Source organism: Ahaetulla prasina, chromosome 4 (assembly GCF_028640845.1).
Source record: "Ahaetulla prasina isolate Xishuangbanna chromosome 4, ASM2864084v1, whole genome shotgun sequence".
In the NCBI taxonomy this organism is placed as follows: domain Eukaryota; kingdom Metazoa; phylum Chordata; class Lepidosauria; order Squamata; family Colubridae; genus Ahaetulla; species Ahaetulla prasina.
The window spans coordinates 16,956,783-16,979,786 of NC_080542.1; the positions used below are offsets into that span (position 1 = coordinate 16,956,783).

The 23,004-nt window shown below is 37.2% G+C and overlaps 2 protein-coding genes across 2 annotated transcripts; both read right to left on the reverse strand.

The window, feature by feature from the left end:
- Window positions 1-2,561: 2,561 nt before the first annotated feature.
- Window positions 2,562-8,249, reverse strand: LOC131198036 (olfactory receptor 4Q3-like). The gene is made up of 2 exons (XM_058182545.1): window positions 8,167-8,249; window positions 2,562-3,523 (listed from the first exon to the last, which is right to left on the reverse strand). Exons 1-2 carry the CDS (start codon window positions 8,189-8,191, stop codon window positions 2,562-2,564), a joined length of 987 nt encoding a protein of 328 aa, XP_058038528.1. The 5' UTR covers window positions 8,192-8,249.
- A 10,694-nt stretch (window positions 8,250-18,943) lies between these two features.
- Window positions 18,944-19,906, reverse strand: LOC131198037 (olfactory receptor 11H6-like). Its single transcript, XM_058182546.1, has one exon. The coding sequence runs from the start codon at window positions 19,904-19,906 to the stop codon at window positions 18,944-18,946; it is 963 nt and encodes a 320-aa protein (XP_058038529.1).
- Between the last annotated feature and the right edge of the window lie 3,098 nt (window positions 19,907-23,004).

Below are 23,004 nucleotides of genomic sequence, written 5' to 3' on the forward strand. Positions count from 1 at the left end.
CTTTAATCATTAAACTGCAATTCAACCCAGGCCAAACTGATGGAAAATTAAAATGAAAGAACAAATAATTTCTAAACAATATCTGGAATTCTTTCCTTCCTTCCTTCCTTCCTTCCTTCCTTCCTTCCTTCCTTCCTTCCTTCCTAAATTATAGAGATGTTCAAAAGAAGTATAGTGACAGTCACAAATGTGACCCTCACACAAATAAACAATTATGTTCATTTCTTTGTACCAATTCAGTTGTGCCTCTTGGCTTATACTAGCCAATGGCCTAACCTGGTCAGTGATGTGGACAAGAAAAATGTGACTTTTTTCTTAAAGTCTTTCCCACTGAAAGCAGGATACTTGAATTGAAAAATATTAAATTTTCATGTCTATGTCATCCATTTACACTATACAGCTTTGAGAATAATGAAGATTAGGATAAAATTTTGGAAGACTTTTCCCATCAATGTTGTGCTCTAATTAACTAATGTGAGTCTTGCTTACTAGCTGAGCAAGACAGGGATAGGGATGTCCAATTGCAAAGCCACCAGGAATCCATTTTCTTTCCTTTTCCCATTTGTAGGATGAAAGAAAAGGGAATAAATTTCCTTATCGAAACTATAATAATTGCATGGATAAACTTTGGTCTCCTGGCAGTCACCACATAATGTTTGTTTCATGGCCCTTGTTTAAAGAAGGACCTTCTCTATAGTTTGTGTTCATGGATAGTGTTGTGGGCCACTGGCAGCCAGCAGAGCTGGCAGCAGAGTTCCACAATGAGAAGGTTGGGGAAGAATTTGGGCCAGTCCTGGGAGCTGGGGAAAGCTCAGACGAGGACTCTGCATTGGAGGCAGAGAGAGAGGTAGACAGCAGCGAGGCAGAGGAACAGCTGGAGCCCATTCCCAGTGCATGCATGCACAGAACTGCCAGAAGACAAGAACAACTCAGAAAGCGGGGTCGACGCGGGTATAAAGCCACACCTTGAAGGTTGATTGGCCTCTCCCATAGGAAATAAAAGAGGAAAGAACAAGGAATGAGTTTTTGCAGGAAACAATTCGTTCAGTCGGTCGTTGCCAAAGTGGAAAATTCTGTTCGTGACTTTAAAAGACTCCATGCCAAGTTTTGCCTTGTACTGTGACAGCTTGCCAAACGAGATAAGGTGTGTTGAAAAATATTCCTTTGAAAAACTGTTGGGACAAACTTTGCTGACTGTGAAGGAACGTAATTCACAGTTGTGTAAATAAAAGAGGTTTTGCAGAGACCAATTCCTGCCCCCTGCTTGTTAAGGGAGCCTAGGTCAGAACAGATAATTCATACATAATTTTAAGCCAGGTGTTCCTAAATTTATTTTATTTCCTTATTTATTCTTCTTTACTTTACCTCTTTTATTATTTTGGGTGTCGAGGGAATTTATGTATTTATTTAGTATATAGCTGCCCATTATCACCAAAAGTGAATCATCATACCTTCCTTTAGGTTAACCTTAATGTACAAACCTCCCCTAAAAATCAAAAATGGACATAAATGGATGATGAAAACAATATTTGAATTTACTGCAACTATGTACATCTAAAAAGTTCCTCACAGCTCCCCTTTATGTAATGGCTTTGCTTTTGACTTTACATAAGTGAATTCAACCACCATGTAGGCTTGTGTTCTTATGTTCTTATTAACATACTGTGCAAAGCATGATTAGTTTTATCATTTGCTTCACTGACGAATTTATGAATCAGAACATGGTATGAACCTCAAATAGCTCACCTTTCAAGGTAAGCTTGTTGTACAAATAAAACCCATTTTTTTGTGTTTCTCAGAGACCAGGTTCTTGTGAATCCATTCCTTAGAAGGGAAAACCTTTTTTTAGTTATGTTCTTTTGTTTTGATTGGATCTACAGTCAACAACAGTATGATATTCCCAGTGGTGGGATTCAAGTAATTTAACAACCGGTTCTCTGCCCTAATGATTTCTTCCAACAACCAGTTCGCCAAACTGCTCAGAAAGTTAACAACCGGTTCTCCCGAAGTGGTGTGAACTGGCTGAATCCCACCACTGGATATTCCTAGAATTAATGAGGTCAAAATGTTGAGGCTGTTTCTTTTTTCATTTGGAAGAGGTATGGGTACAGTTTCATTGGAAAGTGGGAGACTTAAGCCTTGATAGTCACATTGCTCTATAAAACACACTGCCCAAATAGGAAAACATAGCCAGTTCTTTGCAGTCCACATATCCCTTTATTTGTTCATTAGAATTATTCATCTCTTTTGTTCTTGAGTATCTCAGTTTAATCCATAAATGGCATGCTATGACTAACTCCTCAAGATCTTCAGGGAACAATGAAGGGCTGAAGCTTCTATAAAATGCAAAGCACTCATATTTCCACTAAAAACAGAGCTCCAAAGTCCCTAAAGGAAATACTGACATATATGTTTGATTGTGTTTATCTCAGCAACCATAGATGGGAAGTGTGGTGCTGGGGTTCACCACCACTGCCATTACACATACAATAGTAGGAACTACAATACCAAATAAGATTATCTAAAACAAGCAAGGTTGGTTTTTTTTTTGAAAAATCTACTCATCCTTCTACTTCTTTCTGAGACCAGTGGGAAAAGGTTAATTTCTTCCTCACCCGTCCCATCGCCTCTTTCATTTCCCGATTTCTTAGAGAATATATCGTAGGATTAAGAAAAGGCGTGATTGTGGTATAAAATACAGAAGACACCTTGTCCAGAGTGGTACTGAAGATGGGAACAAGGTACACAAAGAGGCATGGCAGGAAGAAAAGACTGACAACCGTCAAGTGAGAGCTACAGGTGTACAGAGCCTTCCCTCCACTCTCCTTGAAGTGGCTTTGAAGCGTGCTCAGGATGATCCCGTAGGAGATCAGCAAGATGATGAAACAAACCAGGGAGAGCAGGCCACTGTTGGCTACCATGAGTATCTCAGTGACATGGGTATCAACACAAGCCAATTTGACTACCTGCGGAACATCACAAAAGAAATTGTCCACTTCATTTGGCCCACAGAACGGCAGCCGTAAGACCAGGAGCAACTGGCTGGAAGAGTGGAGGAGGCCTCCAACCCAACAGAAGCCCAGGAGTCTAATGCAGCGTGGTCTGTTCATTGTGGTTGTGTATGTCAGTGGATGACAAATCGCCACATAGCGATCGTAGGCCATGAGGGTTAGGAGGAGCATCTCTGTACCTCCAAAGAAGTGTAGGAAAAAGAGTTGGGACATGCAGCATCCAAATGAGATGGTCCTGCCACAGGTGACCAGATCTGTTGCTACTTTGGGGACTACCACTGAACCCAGAGATGTATCAATGATGGATAAATTAGCTAAGAAAAAATACATGGGCAATTTTTTAAGATGTGGATCTACATGCACAGTCAGTACAATGAGAAGGTTGCCAAACAGAATGGCGGCATAGCACAACATGACCAGGGCAAACAGAAGGAGCTGGATGGACCGAGACCTGGAAAGTCCCAGTAAGATGAATTCGGTGACCCTCGAAGCATTCATGAAGGTGACAGGACCTTGCAGGAAGAAACAAGAAATCTTTGTCATTAAAACTTTCTTGTACTAATCAGTGACAACATGGAACAGTGAACAATGCTGTTTTTCTATTTGAATAAAAAGTAAAATGTACTCCTTGTGTCATGTAATGCAAAGAGAAAATATTAAAATAAACAATTTTTTTTACAATAGTTTGCAGTAAATTATTTCCTTTCAGGTTCTGCTCTGGCTTAAATTATTCCTGAAGCCTTATTGTGGACTAGGGATACTGGGTTTAGTAGTTCTGGAATGTTTGGCTATTTACAGTTCCACACTCCAGCTGGGGAAAAATCCATCATTTTAACTAAAGTGAGCTGAGATTCTGAATCCTTAATACCACCATCACAAAATATTGAGCTTTATGGTCTCAATATTTTATTTCGTAGCTCACCAAGTCTCATTAAAGCTTCTTCTGTTAAACTTGACATTAAATAAAGTGAACTTTATTCACCTTATTAAAGGGGTTAATTTATTATTGGGTGACTATCTTCCTCAGGTCTGGAAGATGTATAGAAGAAGCATTTTCTTGTAGAATATTGTATACGTCTGTATACAATATGTATTAATTATTACATATTAATATTGGTAGCAGTAGCAGTGAAATCTAAGGGAATGGATTTGTTTTACATTTGAAAAACAAGGAAATCTAAAGTCATACTTGACAATGAAGATATAGCTAATAAGGCAAAAGGAATCGGGCTGAGGATAATGAGAGTTGATTCCTGCATCTAACTAAGATCCATATAAGCCCGTGAAGGCAAACCTATGGCACCTGTTCCACAGATGGCATGCAGAGCCATATCTGTGGGCATATGCTTGTTGCCCTAGCTCAGCTCCAGCACACATGTGTGCGCCAGCCAGCTGATTTTTGGGCCTTCTGGGCCCACTGGAAGTTAGGAAATGGGCTGTTTCTGGCTTCTGGAGGCTTCTGGGGGGTGGGGAAGGCAATTTTCACCTTCCCCAGGCTCCAAGAAAGGCTCTGGAGCCTGGGGAGGGCAAAAAATGGGCCTACTGGGCCCACCGTGCCATCACATGCCAAAAGCAGGGGGACCACAGAGGGGTCACACGCACAGGCAGTGGGGGGGAACGCACTGAACTATGGGTGTGGGCACTCCCTGCATGACCCCCACTTTTGGCATGCGATGGCAAAAAGGTTAGCCATCACTGATCTAAGTCATGACTCTTCACAAGACTATCTCAGTTTCATGCTTCTATGAAAAAAACAACAGATACCTAATAAGTTAGATACTGATATCCTTTCTCCTCTTTTCCAAACTACTTTGCCATTTTTTTCAAGGGGAAAATTAGTACCCTTTAAAAAATTCATACACACTTGCCCAGAAACAATTCCACTGCAGAAAATTACATCTTGGAAATATTTCCAAATAATCACAAAAATTCAAGACGTAGTCCTGAAAACCAGATTCTGTACACAAGCTACTAACTGCTAACCAGGATAGAGAGAAAAAACTCCCCATCATGAAATTAAACATGATAGACACAGTAAATAAAGAAATTTTCAGGCTCATGGGAAATGTTTAGTTCATGAAATCATGCACATGACTGATCAGAAGTTAGTACAATGTTTCTGTGGAACTATTCTTCACAATATAAGTATATACTTGCAGTATAAAAGCATATAGATAATGTAATTAAAGTTTGTAAAGATATACAGTACACATGGTATACATCTATTCTTTTATATTGCAGCATAATTGCAGTGTTAAAGTATTCTGGGCAACACTCACACACATACACACCACCACCTATGAGACTTCTGTGATTCACAGGGCCATAAAGAGAATGCTTCATCTTCAGCATCCATATTTGCTATCATCTATGGAGATTCTGGGTCATCCAGGTCATGGTTGTCCCAAAGGTACTTTTTTAAAAGGCAACTGGACTTTGTGTTTTTTTTTCTTGAAGACATTTTACTTGTCATCCAAGAAGCTTCTTCTGTTCTGAATCAGAAATGAAGATGTTTCTTGGGTGAGAAATGAAATGTCTTCAAGGGGAAAAAAAAGTTCAATTGCCTTTGAAAAAGCACCGTTGGGACATATTTGCCATCCAGTTGTTTTTTTGATATGTCTGCTTGCTTCCAAAGCTACCCTGGATGTTAATTTATAATAATAATAACAAAAGAGTTGGAACGGACCTTGGAGGCCTTCTAGTCCAACCCCCTGCCCAGGCAGAAAACCCTACACCATCTCAGACAAATGATTATCCAACATTTTCTTAAAAACTTCCAGTGTTGGAGCATTCACAACTTCTGCAGGCAAGTCATTCTACTTATTAATTGTTCTAACTGTCAGGAAATTTCTCCTTAATTCTAAGTTGCTTCTCTCCTTGATTAGTTTCCATCCATTGCTTCTTGTCCTACCCTCAGGTGCTTTGGAGAATAGCTTGACTCCCTCTTCTTTGTGGCAGCCCCTGAGATATTGGAACACTGCTATCATGTCTCCCCTAGTCCTCGATTTAGCATCTGTTCCCCAAAGGATGCATATATGAATGCTTTGGTACACCTGATTTGGGTTTTTAGCTGAGTGTTCACTTAATGCAGGGATGTCCAAACCTGGCCCCTTGAAGAGTGGTGGACTTCAATTCCCAGAATTCCCCAGCCAGCAATTTGCTCATATTTATAGCTCATGCTGGCTGGGGAATTCTGGGAGTTGAAGTCCACCACTCTTCAAGGGGCCAAGCTTGGACACCCCTGACTTAAGGCATCCTTCTTTCAGGACAATTAAAAGAAGGCATCCCTATTGATTGTGCTTTAATTTAGTTCAATTCAGTATGATTTCGGTATACAGTCACTGTCCATCTAAGCCATAAATGCCCCAGCTTCATAGTTTTACAAAAACTTGTCAGTAGGATATTGATGTCTCTGTTCTCCCCTCTTCTGTCTTTCATAGACTTCTGTCCTAGGGAAGAATTTCCCCTCTTTAAAATGATCCGTCATGTGTTTCCTTCACTGGAAGTAACCTCAAAGACTCTCCAAAGTTAATAGGCATCTTTTTAATCACTGTAGGTCATTACAAACATCAATCACACTTTGGATTTAATTCCTGAAAAATCTGAGCTATACACAAATAGCTAGTATTGGCCAGGAGAGAAAACCAGCCATCGGAATAAGTATTTGTATACCCGTTCATTCCAGCAAATAATTATCAGAGTTGTATCAGTCATCTACTGCAGTGCAATTCTACCCAAGAGTAAGTCTGCTGAATTCAAGAAAAATATGCCTAGTGTGGATATGTTTGGATCTTGACAGCTGCTGTGAAACCCAAGAATGAAATATATATATATATATTGTGTTTGTAAAACACAGCCAGAGATATAATTCAGTGACCTGCTAGATACTGAAGTCACTGCTTTTTACCACTGAAAATGTTGCTAATTTATTTTCATCCAGATTTGTGATCCTCTTTCATTTTTAAAAGATTATTGGTTTGCATTTGATTTTAGATTAACAATCCATTTCAGTGGTACCCTGTTTCCCCCAAAATAAGACAGCCCCTGATAATAAGCTCAATCGGGCTTTTGAGCGCATGGCAATAAGGCCAAGTGATTATTTCAGGGTTCAAAAAATATAAGACAGGGTCTTATTTTTGGGGAAACACAGTATTAGAATGAGAGATCCTTTCCACTAAGTTGAATGATGATTGATTGATTGATTGATTAGGTGTCATGATGACTGTAACTTTGTTGCTTGCAATATATATTGATACTGATTGTATCCTAGTATGATTTGATTGCTTATTGTACTGTATGACTATCACTGGATGTTGTGCTTTATGATTCTTGATGAGTGTATCTTGTCTGTTTATGTACACTGAGAGCATATGCACCAAAGACAAATTCCTTGTGTGTCCAATCACACTTGGCCAATAAAAAATTCTATTCTATTCTATTCTATTCTATTCTATTCTATTCTATTCTATTCTATTCTATTCTATTCTATTCTATTCTATTCTATTCTATTCTATTCTATTCTATTCTATTCTCATTTTTGACTCCTAGTGACCCCATGGAAAGATTCTTTCCAAGACACTAAGACATAAGTAACATCAGGGACTTATAATATATACTCCACCAAAATTCTTCTTGTAGTTATTAATCATATAACGTATATGTAATGTTGAAAGCCACCCACAGTTACCCTGTAATAAGATATTCTAAAGGTGCTTTTCCAAAGAGCAACTGGACTTTCTTTTTTTGCTTGAAGATGTTTTACTTCTCAACCAAGAAGTTTCTTTGGTTCTGATTGAATGGTGGAGAATGGAAGGATTTATATGAAAGGATCCTTCCATTCTCCACCCACTGAAGAACTTCTTGGATGAGAAGCAAAATTCTTCAAGCAAAAAAATAATAATAATAAAGTTCAACTGCCTTTTGAAAAAGCATCTTTGGGACAACCATGACCTGGATGACTGAGAATCTCCATAGACATCTGCAGCCAGTAAATTTCATTTACAACAACAGCTACAATCACAAGAATAATATATGAGAAACTTATTTTAGGTCTTCTCCCTTGAGATCATCACAACAGAATGTTGTGATACCATCATAACATGGTTCCTCTCTAAGTAGACTTTTCAAGCCATCTCTCTCTTCCATGGTTACTTACTGTCCATTTCTTTGGGCCAAGACATTCTTCCCCTTCTTGTTCCCAGACCTGGTTTTGTGAGCTAGCACTGAACTGCATTAGGATATCTTCAGAGTTGAGGCTCCTGGGTGAAGGAAAGCATAAAGGGGTATTAGGAACTTCAAATATCTATTTCGTAAGAATATCTTACACTTAGTGTTCTGATGTAAAGGCAAACAACTGATTTGCTATGACAGTTTCAAATGAGGCATTCAGATATAGTTCCTTTTAGAACTATGGAATTTTAATCCCACGCTTTTCCGCTTCCCTTTATTCTCATTTCGTGCATCGATCCACCTTACCAAAAGAGGCTGGAGACATACTTCTATTAGTTGGAACTTCGCTAAAGAAGGATAAAAAATTCCTTCAAAAGCTCTCAACTGGACATTGCATCCTTCCTTTGAATATTGCTCCTCATTTCCCCCCCCCAACTTACTCTTCTTCTAGAGCCAAGAGACAGAGATTTAAGGTACCTGCTCATTCCAGTCGCTTAGTGGCTTCTCCGAGCTGGAATGAAGGTAACTCTAAACTGTGATTGTTTTCTTCTTCTTCCAGAAGTGGAAAATCAAGCACGATGTCTGACTCCTTCTCTTCCTTCCTCTAGGGCATCAATCAATACAAAGGAAGCATTTCAGTGACCCCTCATTAGGCCTTTGGGACAATGGGTTTATGAGCCTTTTCTTAGGTGTCTAGTCAGGGGAGATAATTGCAGAAGTCAACAGGCGTATGGTTGAAGTTGACTAGGATAGTTGGATCTCTTTTATGGAAGCTAATTTTTCATAGGAAAATAATGGATGATTGATGATGATGATGATGATAGAATTGTTAGCTGCTCAGAGTTACTTGGTTGAGTTGGGGAGCTATAGAATTTGATTGAATGGATGAATGAATAAATAATGGTGATAATTACAACTCAAACACTGGACTTCTTTTTTGTTTTTTGTAGAAGATTGACATAGTGTTACTTCAGGTAGTCCTTTGACAATCCCAGCTCAGTTGCCTGATCATCAGAGGCTTTTTTTTTCTTTTAAAGGCAAAAAAAATGCTTTTCGTTATGCCCCACCACGACTAAGCCACACCCACAGAACCGGTAGTAGTAACTAATTTTACATTTCACCCCTGTGGGTATGTCTAGTTTAATAAAAAGAAGGTCTAGGGGAGACATGATAGCAGTCTTCCAATATCTTAAGAGCTGCCACAAAGAAGAGAGAGTCAAGCTAATAATAGTAATAATAATAATAATAGTAATAATAATAGATTCAAACTAAATGTCAACCGCTTCCATCTTGATTGCAGAAAATATGACTTCAGTAACAGAGTTGTTAATGCTTGGAATACACTACCTGACTCTGGGGTCTCCTCTCCAACTCCTAAATGCTTTAACCAAAAACTGTCTACCACTGACCTCACCCCATTCCTAAGAGGACTATAAGGGGCGTGCATAAGTGCACAAAAGTGTCTACTGTTCCTGTCCTATTGTTTCCTTTCAATATATGTTCCTGTATATAATGTTATGACAAATAAAATAAATAAATAAATAAGCTGTTCTCCAAAGCACCTGAGGGTAGAACAAGAAGCAATGGATGGAAACTAATCAAGGAGAGAAGCAACTTAGAACTAAGGAGAACTTTCCTGACAGTTAGAACAATTAATCAGTGGAACAGCTTTCCTGCTGAAGTTGTGAATGCTCCAGCACTGGAAATTTTTAAGAAGAGATTGGATTACCATTTGTCTGAAGTGGTGTAGGGTTTCCTGCCTGGGCAGGGAGTTGAACTAGAAGACCTCTAAGGTCCCTTCCAACTCTATTATTCTGTTCTGTGTGTGAATTATAAAGTCCCAGTCTAGAGATCCCAGACTATAGGCTAGATTGAGAATTTTTTTTAAAAAAGTGCAAAAAGAAATAATGGTATATTTCTTCTATGCTGTTGCCAACAAAACTCCTGAAACCATGAGTAGTCAGGTTCAAACCATGAGAACTTCCGTTTTATTTCTTCCCACCAGGCTTATAATGTAAGAATGTCCTTAGAACATTGAAAACAATGTGGTTTAAATATGAAATTGGCTATTGTTAATTTATCTTGTGAGATGTTGCTTATGAAGACACATATGTTGACAAAGAAGGAACAACTTTCCCTAACATGATTTTACATACTGAGAAATTTATTAAAGCTGCTAAAGAAAAGGGAAAGTTTAGAGCAGAAAACAAGCTTTCTCATTGGTTTGTTGGTTTATTTGTGTCAGATGCATCAGAATTAAAGTAATGCACACTATATTACCTAAAATATAAAATATAAAATACAAGATTAGAATATGTACAACCCTCACATCCCAGATACAAACTGTTTCAATTCCTACCCTCAAAATGATGCTATAGAGCACTGCACACCAGAACAACTAGACACAAGAACAGTTTTTTCCCGAAGGCCATCACTCTGCTAAACAAATAATTCCCTCAACACTGTCAAACTATTTACTAAATCTGCACTACTATTAATCTTCTCATCGTTCCCACCACCCATCTCCTTCCACTTATGACTATATGACTGTAACTTTGTTGCTTGTATCCTTACAATTTATATTGATATTGATTGTTTCCTTTTTAAAAAAATATTTTTATTAGACTTTTAATTTTTAAAAACAAAATAAAGTACAACAAAAAACAAAAAAAATTAAAAACATGTAACAGACATAACATTACATCATATATTATTTTACAGCTTGCCGTATCGACATATAGAATAGAATAGAATAGAATTTTATTGGCCAAGTGTGATTGGATACACAAGGAATTTGTCTAGGTGCATATGCTTTCAGTGTACATAAAAGAAAAGATACGTTCATCAAGGTACAACATTTACAACACAATTGATGGTCAGTATATCAATATAAATCATAAGGATTGCCAGCAACAAAGTTACAGTCATACAGTCATAAGTGGAAAGAGATTGGTGATGGGAACGATGAGAAGATTAATAGTAGTGCAGATTCAGTAAATAGTCTGACAGTGTTGAGGGAAATATTTGTTTAGCAGAGTGATGGCCTTCGGGAAAAAACTGTTCTTGTGTCTAGTTGTTCTGGTGTGCAGTGCTCTATAGCGTCGTTTTGAGGGTAGGAGTTGAAACAGTTTATGTCCAGGATGCGAGGGATCTGCAAATATTTTCACGGCCCTCTTCTTGATTTGTGCAGTATACAGGTCCTCAATGGAAGGCAAGTTGGTATATATATTCTCTGTTCTTATTCAATCGATCCTCTATGTGCTTATATTTACATTGGTATCTATTTACCAAACCGTCCTTATCCAGTTAACACTATTCAATAATTTACACTTCCTAGTTTTAACTTAATTAGATTAACATTATTTTGATTTCTTTTTTCTAACCAACCATATAATTGGTTCCCCACTTTATAGTATTCCAACTGTTCTCTTTCCTTAATTTCCAGCATCATCTTGTCCATTTCTGTGTACTGTAAGATTTTTCAAATTATTATTTCCTCTCCTAGTACATTATTTTGTTTCCATCCATATGCGACAGCAATCCTTCCTGCCATTAATATATGAAGTATTAGGTATTGCAAAGATTTATCTATTTTGGGTTAATTATTCCTAATAATAAAGTTCGGGTTTAAATTCCATTTTTAATTGGGTAATTCCCTGTAACCAATTTTTCATTTTTTGCCAATTTTTTTTAATCTTGGGGCACATCCACCACATATGGTAGTATGTGCCTAGCTTGTACCCACATCTCCAACAATTTGGTGGTAAATTTGGGAACATTTTGGCCAATCTTGCTGGTGTGAAGTGTCATCTATAGAACATTTTGTACAAATTTTCTTTATAGGCTACTGTCATTGTTAATTTATAGTTTCTATCCCACAATTTGTCCTATTTTTCTAATTCTATATTGTGCCTGAAATTTTTTGCCCAACAGATCATCGTTTCTTTTACTGTTTCATCTTCCATTTTGTATTTAAGAGGAAATTATAAATTTTTGTGATCATTTTTCCCCCTGATCCTAAAGAAAAGGGAAAGTTTAGAGCAGAAAACAAGCTTTCTCATTGGTTTGTTGGTTTATTTGTGTCAGATGCATCACAATTAAAGTAATGCACACTATATTACCTAAAATTTAAAATATAAAATACAAGATTAGAATATGTACAACCTCACATCCCAGATACAAACTGTTTCAATTCCTACCCTCAAAATGATGCTATAGAGCACTGCACACCAGAACAACTAGACACAAGAACAGTTTTTTCCCGAAGGCCATCACTCTGCTAAACAAATAATTCCCTCAACACTGTCAAACTATTTACTAAATCTGCACTACTATTAATCTTCTCATCGTTCCCACCACCCATCTCCTTCCACTTATGACTATATGACTGTAACTTTGTTGCTTGTATCCTTACAATTTATATTGATATTGATTGTTTCCTTTTTAAAAAAATATTTTTATTAGACTTTTAATTTTTAAAAACAAAATAAAGTACCAAAAAAAACAAAAAAAAAATTAAAAACATGTAACAGACATAACATTACATCATATATTATTTTACAGCTTGCCGTATCGACATATAGAATAGAATAGAATAGAATAGAATTTTATTGGCCAAGTGTGATTGGACACACAAGGAATTTGTCTAGGTGCATATGCTCTCAGTGTACAGAAAAGAAAAGATACGTTCATCAAGGTACAACATTTACAACACAATTGATGGTCAGTATATCAATATAAATCATAAGGATTGCCAGCAACAAAGTTACAGTCATACAGTCATAAGTGGAAAGAGATTGGTGATGGGAACGATGAGAAGATTAATAGTAGTGCAGATTCAGTAAATAGTCTGACAGTGTTGAGGGAATTATTTGTTTAGCAGAGTGATGGCCTTCGGGAAAAAACTGTTCTTGTGTCTAGTTGTTCTGGTGTGCAGTGCTCTATAGCGTCGTTTTGAGGGTAGGAGTTGAAACAGTTTATGTCCAGGATGCGAGGGATCTGCAAATATTTTCACGGCCCTCTTCTTGATTCGTGCAGTATACAGGTCCTCAATGGAAGGCAAGTTGGTATATATATTCTCTGTTCTTATTCAATCGATCCTCTATGTGCTTATATTTACATTGGTATCTATTTACCAAACCGTCCTTATCCAGTTAACACTATTCAATAATTTACACTTCCTAGTTTTAACTTAATTAGATTAACATTCCAATTTATTATTTTGATTTCTTTTTTCTAACCAACCATATAATTAGTTCCCCACTTTATAGTATTCCAACTGTTCTCTTTCCTTAATTTCCAGCATCATCTTGTCCATTTCTGTGTACTGTAAGATTTTTCAAATTATTATTTCCTCTCCTAGTACATTATTTTGTTTCCATCCATATGCGACAGCAATCCTTCCTGCCATTAATATATGAAGTATTAGGTATTGCAAAGATTTATCTATTTTGGGTTAATTATTCCTAATAATAAAGTTCGGGTTTAAATTCCATTTTTAATTGGGTAATTCCCTGTAACCAATTTTTCATTTTTTGCCAATTTTTTTTAATCTTGGGGCACATCCACCACATATGGTAGTATGTGCCTAGCTTGTACCCACATCTCCAACAATTTGGTGGTAAATTTGGGAACATTTTGGCCAATCTTGCTGGTGTGAAGTGTCATCTATAGAACATTTTGTACAAATTTTCTTTATAGGCTACTGTCATTGTTAATTTATAGTTTCTATCCCACAATTTGTCCTATTTTTCTAATTCTATATTGTGCCTGAAATTTTTTGCCCAACAGATCATTGTTTCTTTTACTGTTTCATTTTCCATTTTGTATTTAAGAGGAAATTATAAATTTTTGTGATCATTTTTCCCCCTGATCCTAATAGAATTTTGTCTAGATCCAATTGTTCTCTATATATGCCATATTGCTCCTGGTCTTTTTTGAATCTGGTTTTTATTTGTAGATATGGCCACCATTCCATGTTTAGCCCTTGTTGCCCTTGTTTCAAATCTTGGTTTGATTTTAATTCCCCTTTTTCATTGAGTAGCTCTGCATATTGATATTGATTCTTTCCTGATTGCTTATCCTATGACTATCTTAAAGTGTTGTACCTTGATGAAGGTATCTCTTCTTTTATGTACACTGAGAACATATGCACCAAGACAAATTCCTTGTGTGTCCAATCACACTTGGTCAATAAAAAATTCTATTCTATTCTGTTCTGTTCTGTTCTGTTCTGTTCTATTCTATTCTATTCTATTCTATTCTAGCAACATTAATTGTGTTCTGTCATGCTGACATATCCTCAAATTTGCACTGATCATGGCACAAAAGGCAGGTATACAGTAGTGGCCAAAATTGTGGAAACCTTTTGAGAAAAGTGTATTTTCTAAAACTAGCTGATAACACCACTTTTTTTTGGAGTAGTACCATAAAATTATATATGAATGGAAAGATAATTTAATCAAGAATGTAATGCAATAACTTTTATGAAGGATTTGCTATTAGAATAGCAGTTACGGTACAAAGAAGAAAAGTGAAACACATAGAAAAAATGAGATAATACAAAAATTATCACCATGTCAGTTAATACTTAGTTGGGTAACCTTTATCATGAATTACAGCCTTACTGTCCCATGGCATGAACCAAGTCTTTTAGTTCTGCAGCTGTTGTAATGTGAAACCAAGATTGAATGACTTCTTCTATTAACTAGGTTTTATTGCTGGGTTGCTTCTGACTTTAGTCAGCTCCATAGATTTTCAATCGAGTTAAGGTCTGGACTATTCCCAGGCCATTCCAGCAGTGGAATATGATTATCTTGAAACTCTAAAAAAAAAAAAAAAGTGGTGTTATTAGCCATCAATCCTCAAAAATACACTTTTCACAAAAGGTTTCCACAATTTCGGCCACTTCTGTACATATGTATTGTTGTCTGAATGTCACCACAATTGCAAAGGGCAGAAGCCACCAGATAGCCCTATTTACTCAGAGTGACTCTGGATCTTGTTGTACCCATGCACAATGAGGTGCTCATTTCTCATTGATGGCTTCACATGTGTAATATGCTAGCCCTGATGTGCCATTGGCTTCCATCCTCTTTGCATTTAGGACAGCCTTTAAAACTTTCAGAACTTAATGATGGCGATGGTGATGATGACGGTTTATATTTTCTTGTATTATTTTAATATTTGAGATGTTCTGTTTTTCGTTTATGCTTGTATGCATTACCCTTTACAATAAATGAGGGAATCTTTATATTATTCTTAACACGTCAGAACTTCAATATTCAATGTTCCTCACCACTGATGACACTGATTGTAATTATTAGGGGTTAAAATAACAGACCTATAAACACATCTGCACACAGATATAGCTAAATACAAGTCCAGTGGAAATAGATTATAATTAGCATTTATTTACTGAACTCATCTCATGGAATTCAAATGGCATTTGATATATGAGTTGCGATTCCATATATTTTCTTCTTCTTAGAATATATTTTTAGTTAAAGTGATGGTAGCAATAGCACTTTATTAGCAGACTTATATACCACTTCATTCCTGGCAAATAAATGCGGAAGAAATGGAGGTAGTCACAGATTTTATTTTCCTGGGCTGCAAGATCATAGCACATGGGGACTGCAGCTAAGAAATTAAAAGACACTTGCTCCTGGGTATTGTGGTCCACCAGCAGCCTGTGGAGCTGGCAACAGAGTCTGACAACAATGAGTCTGAGATGAGACCAGAGCCATCGGGGAGTGAGGTGTGGACTCCAGAGTCTGATAGCAGTGAGGCAGAGGAACAGGAGGAGCCTGTTCCTAATGCACGTATGAGAAGAGCTGCCAGAAGGCAAGAGCAGCTCAAGCAAAGAGAACAACTCAAGAGTAGAGCCAAGAGATGATTAGCCCCTCCCATAAGGCTTAAAACAGACTAGCAACGGCGTTTGGGCCTTGCCAGAAAACAACGTTGGTAGCTTCGCCTTCTGCTTTGTCTGCGGCTTGCATTTATTTTTGTGACTTCTGAACATTTGCCAAGAAAGGCCTTTGGCAGTTTGGCTAATTGGACCATGGATTGCGATAGGACTGAGGAGTTTGTGTTGGGAGGAATTTGTTTTAATTTAGTTGAAGTACTTTGGGAATGAAATAATTCTCAGCTGTTCGAATAAAGTTTATTTGTTTTTTCACAGACTGAGTTTCCTACTACCTACTACCTACTTGGGCCTGGGTTACAACACTGGGGATTAAAGCTATGGCAAATCTAGACAGCATTTTAAACAGCAGACACATCACCCTGCCAATAAAAGTGCATATAGTCAAGGCTATGGTTTTCCCAGTTGTAATGTATGGCTGTGAAAGTTGGACCATAGGAAAGAATTGAGGCCTTTGAACTATGGTGCTGGAGAAGTCTCCTGCGAGTCCCTTGGACTGCAAGGCAATCAAACCAGTCAGTCCTAGAGGAGATCAACCCTCACTGCTCTTTAGAAGGCCAGATCCTGAAGATGAAATTCAAATACTTTGACCACCTAATGAGAATGAAGAACTCACTGGAAAAGAGTCTAATGCTGGGAAAGATTGAGGGCAAAAGAAGAAGGGGACAATCGAGAATGAGGTGGCTGAATGGAGTCACTGAAGCAGTAGATGTGAGCGTAAATGGACTTCAGAGGATGGTAGAGGACAGGAAGGCCTGAAGGAACATTGTCTATGGGGTCACAATGGGTTGGACATGACTTTGCAACTAACAACAAAACCACTTCATAATTCTTTACAGGCCTCTCTAAACTGCTTACAAAGTCAACATGTTGCCCTCAATGATCTGGGTCCTCATTTTACCGACCTCAGAAGAATGGAAGGCTGAGGATCAAATTCCTGGAGCAAGCAGTGAGTTAGCCTGAAGTACAGTACTGCATTCTAACCACTATGCCAACACAGCTTTTCAAACAATCTTGATTTGCAAAGATAGTACATAATGTATGAAACAAAAATGTTATGCACACTACATGTTTTGACTTTTCAAAAGATATTGGGACATCACTGCAAGACTTAAGATGTTTAACTTGGAAACTCCATCTTTAATTATGGAAATTCATTTATCTAGGAGGCTTATGTAGGGAAAATTGAAGAGGGAATACTTTTTGTTTTCTTGAACTTCTGGAGAAGAGTAGTTCATCGATTGAACAAATAAATAAAAGCAATTATTTTCAATCTCTCTTCTTCAATCTCACTTATTTCTCACAGAATTCCTTCATCCTAAATTCCCCAGCCTTTAAACTGTCAACTTCCTCATTTCTTTTCAGGACACTGCCGTGACCTCCTTCATTTGATTGTTCCTCAGGTAATAGATCAGAGATGGGGAACTGTGGCCTCTTTATAACGTGTGGACTTCAACCCCCAGAATTCCTAGTCATCCACAGTCACTATTTTTGTCACTACTTTCATCACTAGTGTAAACTTGGTTCATTCTAGTATTTTTGACTTCTTTGCAGCTGTTGGACCTCTGAAAATTTCCCATCCAAGTTCTAACAAAATGTAATCCTTCTCGGTTTATTTTTTTTATATAACAGCCTAGGTCAGCTGAGTCATGCCATGTTATTTATACAAATACTGTATGAAGCAAAAAAATCTTAATGGTTAGTTGTGCATGTCTCTGTTTTTGAGTTTTGGTGGCTTCTGTCTCTGACTTTTGATGGCTTCTCACCAGTGAAGGATTATTTAAGTAATCTTCCTGACTAAAAAATGACTGGCTATGTCCTTACTGTAAAAGATATTAGCCACTAATACGATGAGCAATTGGTTATGGACATTTCAAAATGATATATACTACTTTGTGCCTTTGAATTCATTTTTCTATCCGCCTAATGCCACCAATTTTGAATGGAATACAAGAAATAAAAATGTGGTCTGTTCTTGAAGCACTTCACAAACAATCAAACGATCAGACTAAAATTCCATAAGTAGAAAATTGATTTGTAAAAAAATAAAAATAAAAGTTCATTCTGCAGGTTAAGCTAAAAAGTCCTGCTGTAAGAACATACCATGTAAAGTAAGCATTTTTCTCACCAGTACATTAATAGTCAATAGAATTACAGAATAACAGAGTTGGTAGAAACCTTGGAGGTCTTCTAGCCAAACCCCCTGCTCAAACAGGAGATCCTTATACCATTCTGTACAAATGGCTATAAAATCTCCTCTTAAAAACCTCCAGTGCTGGAACACCCACAACCTTTGAAGGCAAACTGTTCCACTAACTGATTGTTCTGTCAGGAAATTTCTTCTTATTTCTAGCAAAAAGTAATAATATTAGCAAAGATTAATTTCATTGTAGACAAATGGTTCCCCATTTAACTCATGCTGGAAAAAAATTGATCTAGACCAATTTTCCTTTTTGAATAAAATTATTCTCATACTGAATTACCTCAGGGCAAGAAGTGTTGAAATTAGAGTGATTTATTTAGATTCTATCTTCACAGCCAACTATGAGCCAAGTACCCTGTTTCCCCCAAAATAAGACATCCCCTGATATTAAGCCCAGTCAGGCTTTTGAGCACATGGCAATAAGGCCAAGGGTTCAAAAAAATATAAGACAGGTCTTATTTTCAGGAAAACACGGTAATAAGTTATTTCTTTGGAACCAATTGGTGAAGGAAAAAGTTGGATTTTTTGTTGATATTTGTGTGAGTTAATGTTGAGGAGAAATAGGGAGAGAATTGTATACATTCAGGGTTAGAGCACATACATACATTTGGTACCAGCAGCAGAGATTAACATTATTTATACTGCGATTGTTGATATTATTGACCCTGATATTTCTGCCAATAATTTGTGCAGTGCCTCCTTCACTTGATCATTCCTCAGACAGTAGATCAAGGGGTTGAGAAAAGGTATAATGGCAGCATAGAAGAGTGTTATTGTCTTATTAATCTTTAAATAACTTTCTCCAACTGGAATTACATACATAGCTCCTACAGTGCTGTAGAAAATTGTCACCACCAAGAGATGCATAGATATAGTGTTGAAGCCCTTCCTACAATTCCCTTTACTGGAGGATTTCATCAAAGTGTAAATCACAGTGCCATAGGATAGCGTAACAAATAATACATTGCTTAAAAACAGAATGTTCACAATAATTTGGCAAATCAAAGTAGCATTTCCAAGAGGAGGACAAGCCAAGGACAGAAGTGGAACAAGGTCACACACAAAATGATCAATAATGTTGGGTCCACAGTAGGATAACTTAGAGAGGAAAACAACAGGTGTGATGTACCCCAGGAAACCGAGAATCCAACAAGCGGTTACTAGAATATAACAGGAATGTGGGGTCATGATGATCTGGTAGTGTAATGGGTGGCAGATGGCTAAGTATCGATCTAAAGCCATGGATGAAAGGAAGAAGAATTCAGTGGTGCCAAGAGAAAACAAGAGATAGAACTGGAAGAAGCAAGCATGGAAAGAGATAACCTGGTTATGAGTCGCAAGGTCAGAAAGCATGCAGGGAATTGTGGTGGTCACATAGCACATCTCCAGCCAGGAAAAGTTGCTCAGCAGGATGTACATGGGAAGCTGGCCCAGATGGTTATCTCGACAGACCAGGGTTATAATGGTGCTGTTTTCAACCAGTGTTAGAACATAAAGGATAATCAAGAAAACAAGCAATAAGAAACTTTTTTGCTGATCGATTCCAAATCCCAGCAAAATGAATTCCTGGGCTGCTCCAGTCCCATTGGCCAACTCCATCTGGAATCATATAAGTTACTACAAGATAACTATTCTATATATCAAAAATCTGACAAAATATTATGCCTTGTACTAATGACATCTGAAAGAATAAACTAGAGACTCAAGACTTTCACAGACTTTCTAAGAAACCATGAATTTTAACAATATTCACTGAATAACACACTTTGGTGGTTGATGTCAGTAAAGGATACTGGAAAGTATCATTACTTGAATTTCTGGAGTAGAATCACATTGTTTAGACTGCAAAAATCCAGGCAGCCTTTGGATGGTTGCAGAAATCCATTAATACTTTGTACAGATCATCCCAATATTTGTGGTTCAGACATGACATCTGCACCTTGGAGAGCTGGTTCCAGCAAGTGTAGAGTATGGTTTGCTGATGTAACACTTCAAATATTTTGAAAATTCTAGAAACTGTAATTTCAAGACATCTGGAAGAAACCAGTTTGGGAAATTGCTGGGTACAGATCGACCTTCAGTCTAATGTTCATTTGTTTATTTTGGTCAAGTAATACTCTGTTATAACTAGCATTTATTCTTTGAATCATTACTCTAGAGTAAGTGTTTCAAAGTAAGAATTTCAGATTTATTATCACTACATTAGTTTAGACATCATTGAAAAATATAATCTCTATATAGGGGAATTATTGGTAAGCAGCATGACTCTAAGATAAAATATTCAAAGAAAATTGCAAATAGAGGCAAAGATATATTAACCTCAGAAAACGAAAATAGATATATTAGTATAAACATTTTAAAAATTCTAGGAGAGAAAAGTAATTAAACCAATTTGCTAAACTTTAGACATAGCTTATAGTATTAGTTACAGCTCTTGCGATAATATTCCATAATTATTTCTATCATGTTACAATTTCAATGATTAAATGATAGAAATATTGTTTAGGGCCACTATAATTTGTTATTTTTGATTTTGTCTATCGACAGAAGAACAATTGAAAGACTTCTGTGTAGTTATAGTAGAGTCTTGATTCCATATAACTAATGCATGCTTTGAAATAAAGTCTTGAAAAATAAAATCCTGAATTCTATCTAGAGCAATGACTATCCCATGGCATCTTCCTAAAAAACATTCCTTAGTCTTTTTAACACTGCTTGTCTACAATCATATATACACTTAGATATTAATCCAACTACTGGTAAATTTAATCATGATTATTTATATCTGTTCTGGGGGGGGAAAAACTTCAGAAGAAACTTCACATGCTTTATTTTTTTCAGTAGCATGAAATACAATTTAATATCCTCCCTCCCTTCCTCGCTTCCCCATGTTACTATCACAAATTGCAGCAAAGTACTGACTTCCTATTATTAAATGCAACAAATCGGAACTCTATGCAGATATCTTCGATGGAATTCGATAAAATTACTTTAGATAACCTTTAAGGATTCAAGAGGAGCTGTCATTTGTCTTTGCTTCCTATCCAGCTGTTCTCAAAAACCAAATTTCTATCTTCATACCTTAGCAGAGTAAAAAGGTTGGTCTCTATAACAGAAAGCTCATCAGAAAAATTGTTTCCTGTTCATCATTGGTGTTTGTCCAGAAGACTGATGGAGGAATAGGTTATATTATGAGATTGAGAGTAGAAAGAGTCAACATCATTATGCCATAAGTAAGAGTTCAAATGTTATACAAAGATTCTTCAAACTGAGTTTTATCATTATCTGGCAATGTAACTTGGGAATATGCTTTTCAGGAACATGGCAAATTTGTAATGAAATAATGTATCTTGGGAGGGAAAATTCTACTTATACCAAATTTCCATAAACATATTTTTGAAGAAAATATTTAAGAAAGTTTTTCTTTTCCCCAGTAAAAGAAATCTACTTTATTAACTCTGGGTAGTGAACAATAATCAGAACTACAATATAATACAATGTACAGTGCAAAAAAAATACATGCCAAATGTCAACATCAGGCAATAGTTTCCCTCCGAGTATATTAACGTTCAAAATCTAAATTTATGGCAAAGTAATAGTTTTCTTCTCATTGTAGTAATTATGGATATTGCTGCCTTGGCATTCTTCATCCTTTGGTGGTATAGGTAAAGGTAAAGGTTCCCCTCGCATATATGTGCTAGTCGTTCCTGACTCTAGAGTGTGGTACTCATCTCCGTTTCAAAGCCAAAGAGCCAGCACTGTCCAAAGACGTCTCCATGGTCATGTGGCCGGCATGACTCAACGCCAAAGGTGCACGGAATGCTGTTACCTTCCTACCCAAGATGGTCCCTATTTTTCTACTTGCATTTTTACATGCTTTCGAACTGCTAGGTTGGCAGAAGCTGGGACAAGTAATGGGAGCTCACCCGGTTACGCAGCACTAGGGATTCGAACCACTGAATTGCCAACCTTTTGATTGACAAGCTCAGCGTCTTAGCCACTGAGCCACTGCGTCCCCTTTTGGTGGTATAGTATTCACTATTTTCTCTTTTTTTTTTCTTGGCTAATCGAGAACATAGTTAAGCTAACTAACAAATTGTAATTCTTTTATCCAATGCAATTTTTATGCTGAGTACAAATATCCCCCATAGATCCTCAAATGAATTTCAAATCAGGATGCACTATACATAGGCATATTAAAATGAACCACAAAAAAACAACAACATTTTGTCTATACGGGTATTCCTTGATTTACAACTGGTTACTTGACAAATGTTCAAAATTATGACCTCCCTAGGGATACTTATGAGCAGGATTCAGGGTTCTGATGGCTGCCTTCCCCATAGTCATGTGATTGCATTTTGGGCACTTGGCAACTGGCTTGTATTTATGGACTTTTGCAGCATCACAGGGCAGGGGTGAAATGCTCCCGGTTTGGACCGGTTAAGCCGATCCGGTAGCGATGGCGGTGGCTGGTTTGGAGAACTGGTAGCAAAAATCCCTGGGCCCCCAGCCCATGCCTGCCAGGTTGCCCACTTGCCCACTTGCCGCTTCTTTTAAAAAATGCTTTTAAAAGGTAAAAAAGAGCCTCTGACGATCACAGCTGAGCCGCGCAATCGTCAGAGCCTTCTTTTTTACTTTTAAAAGCATTTTTTACGACCTATTCAGCTGATTAAAAAAAAATAGATCACACATCA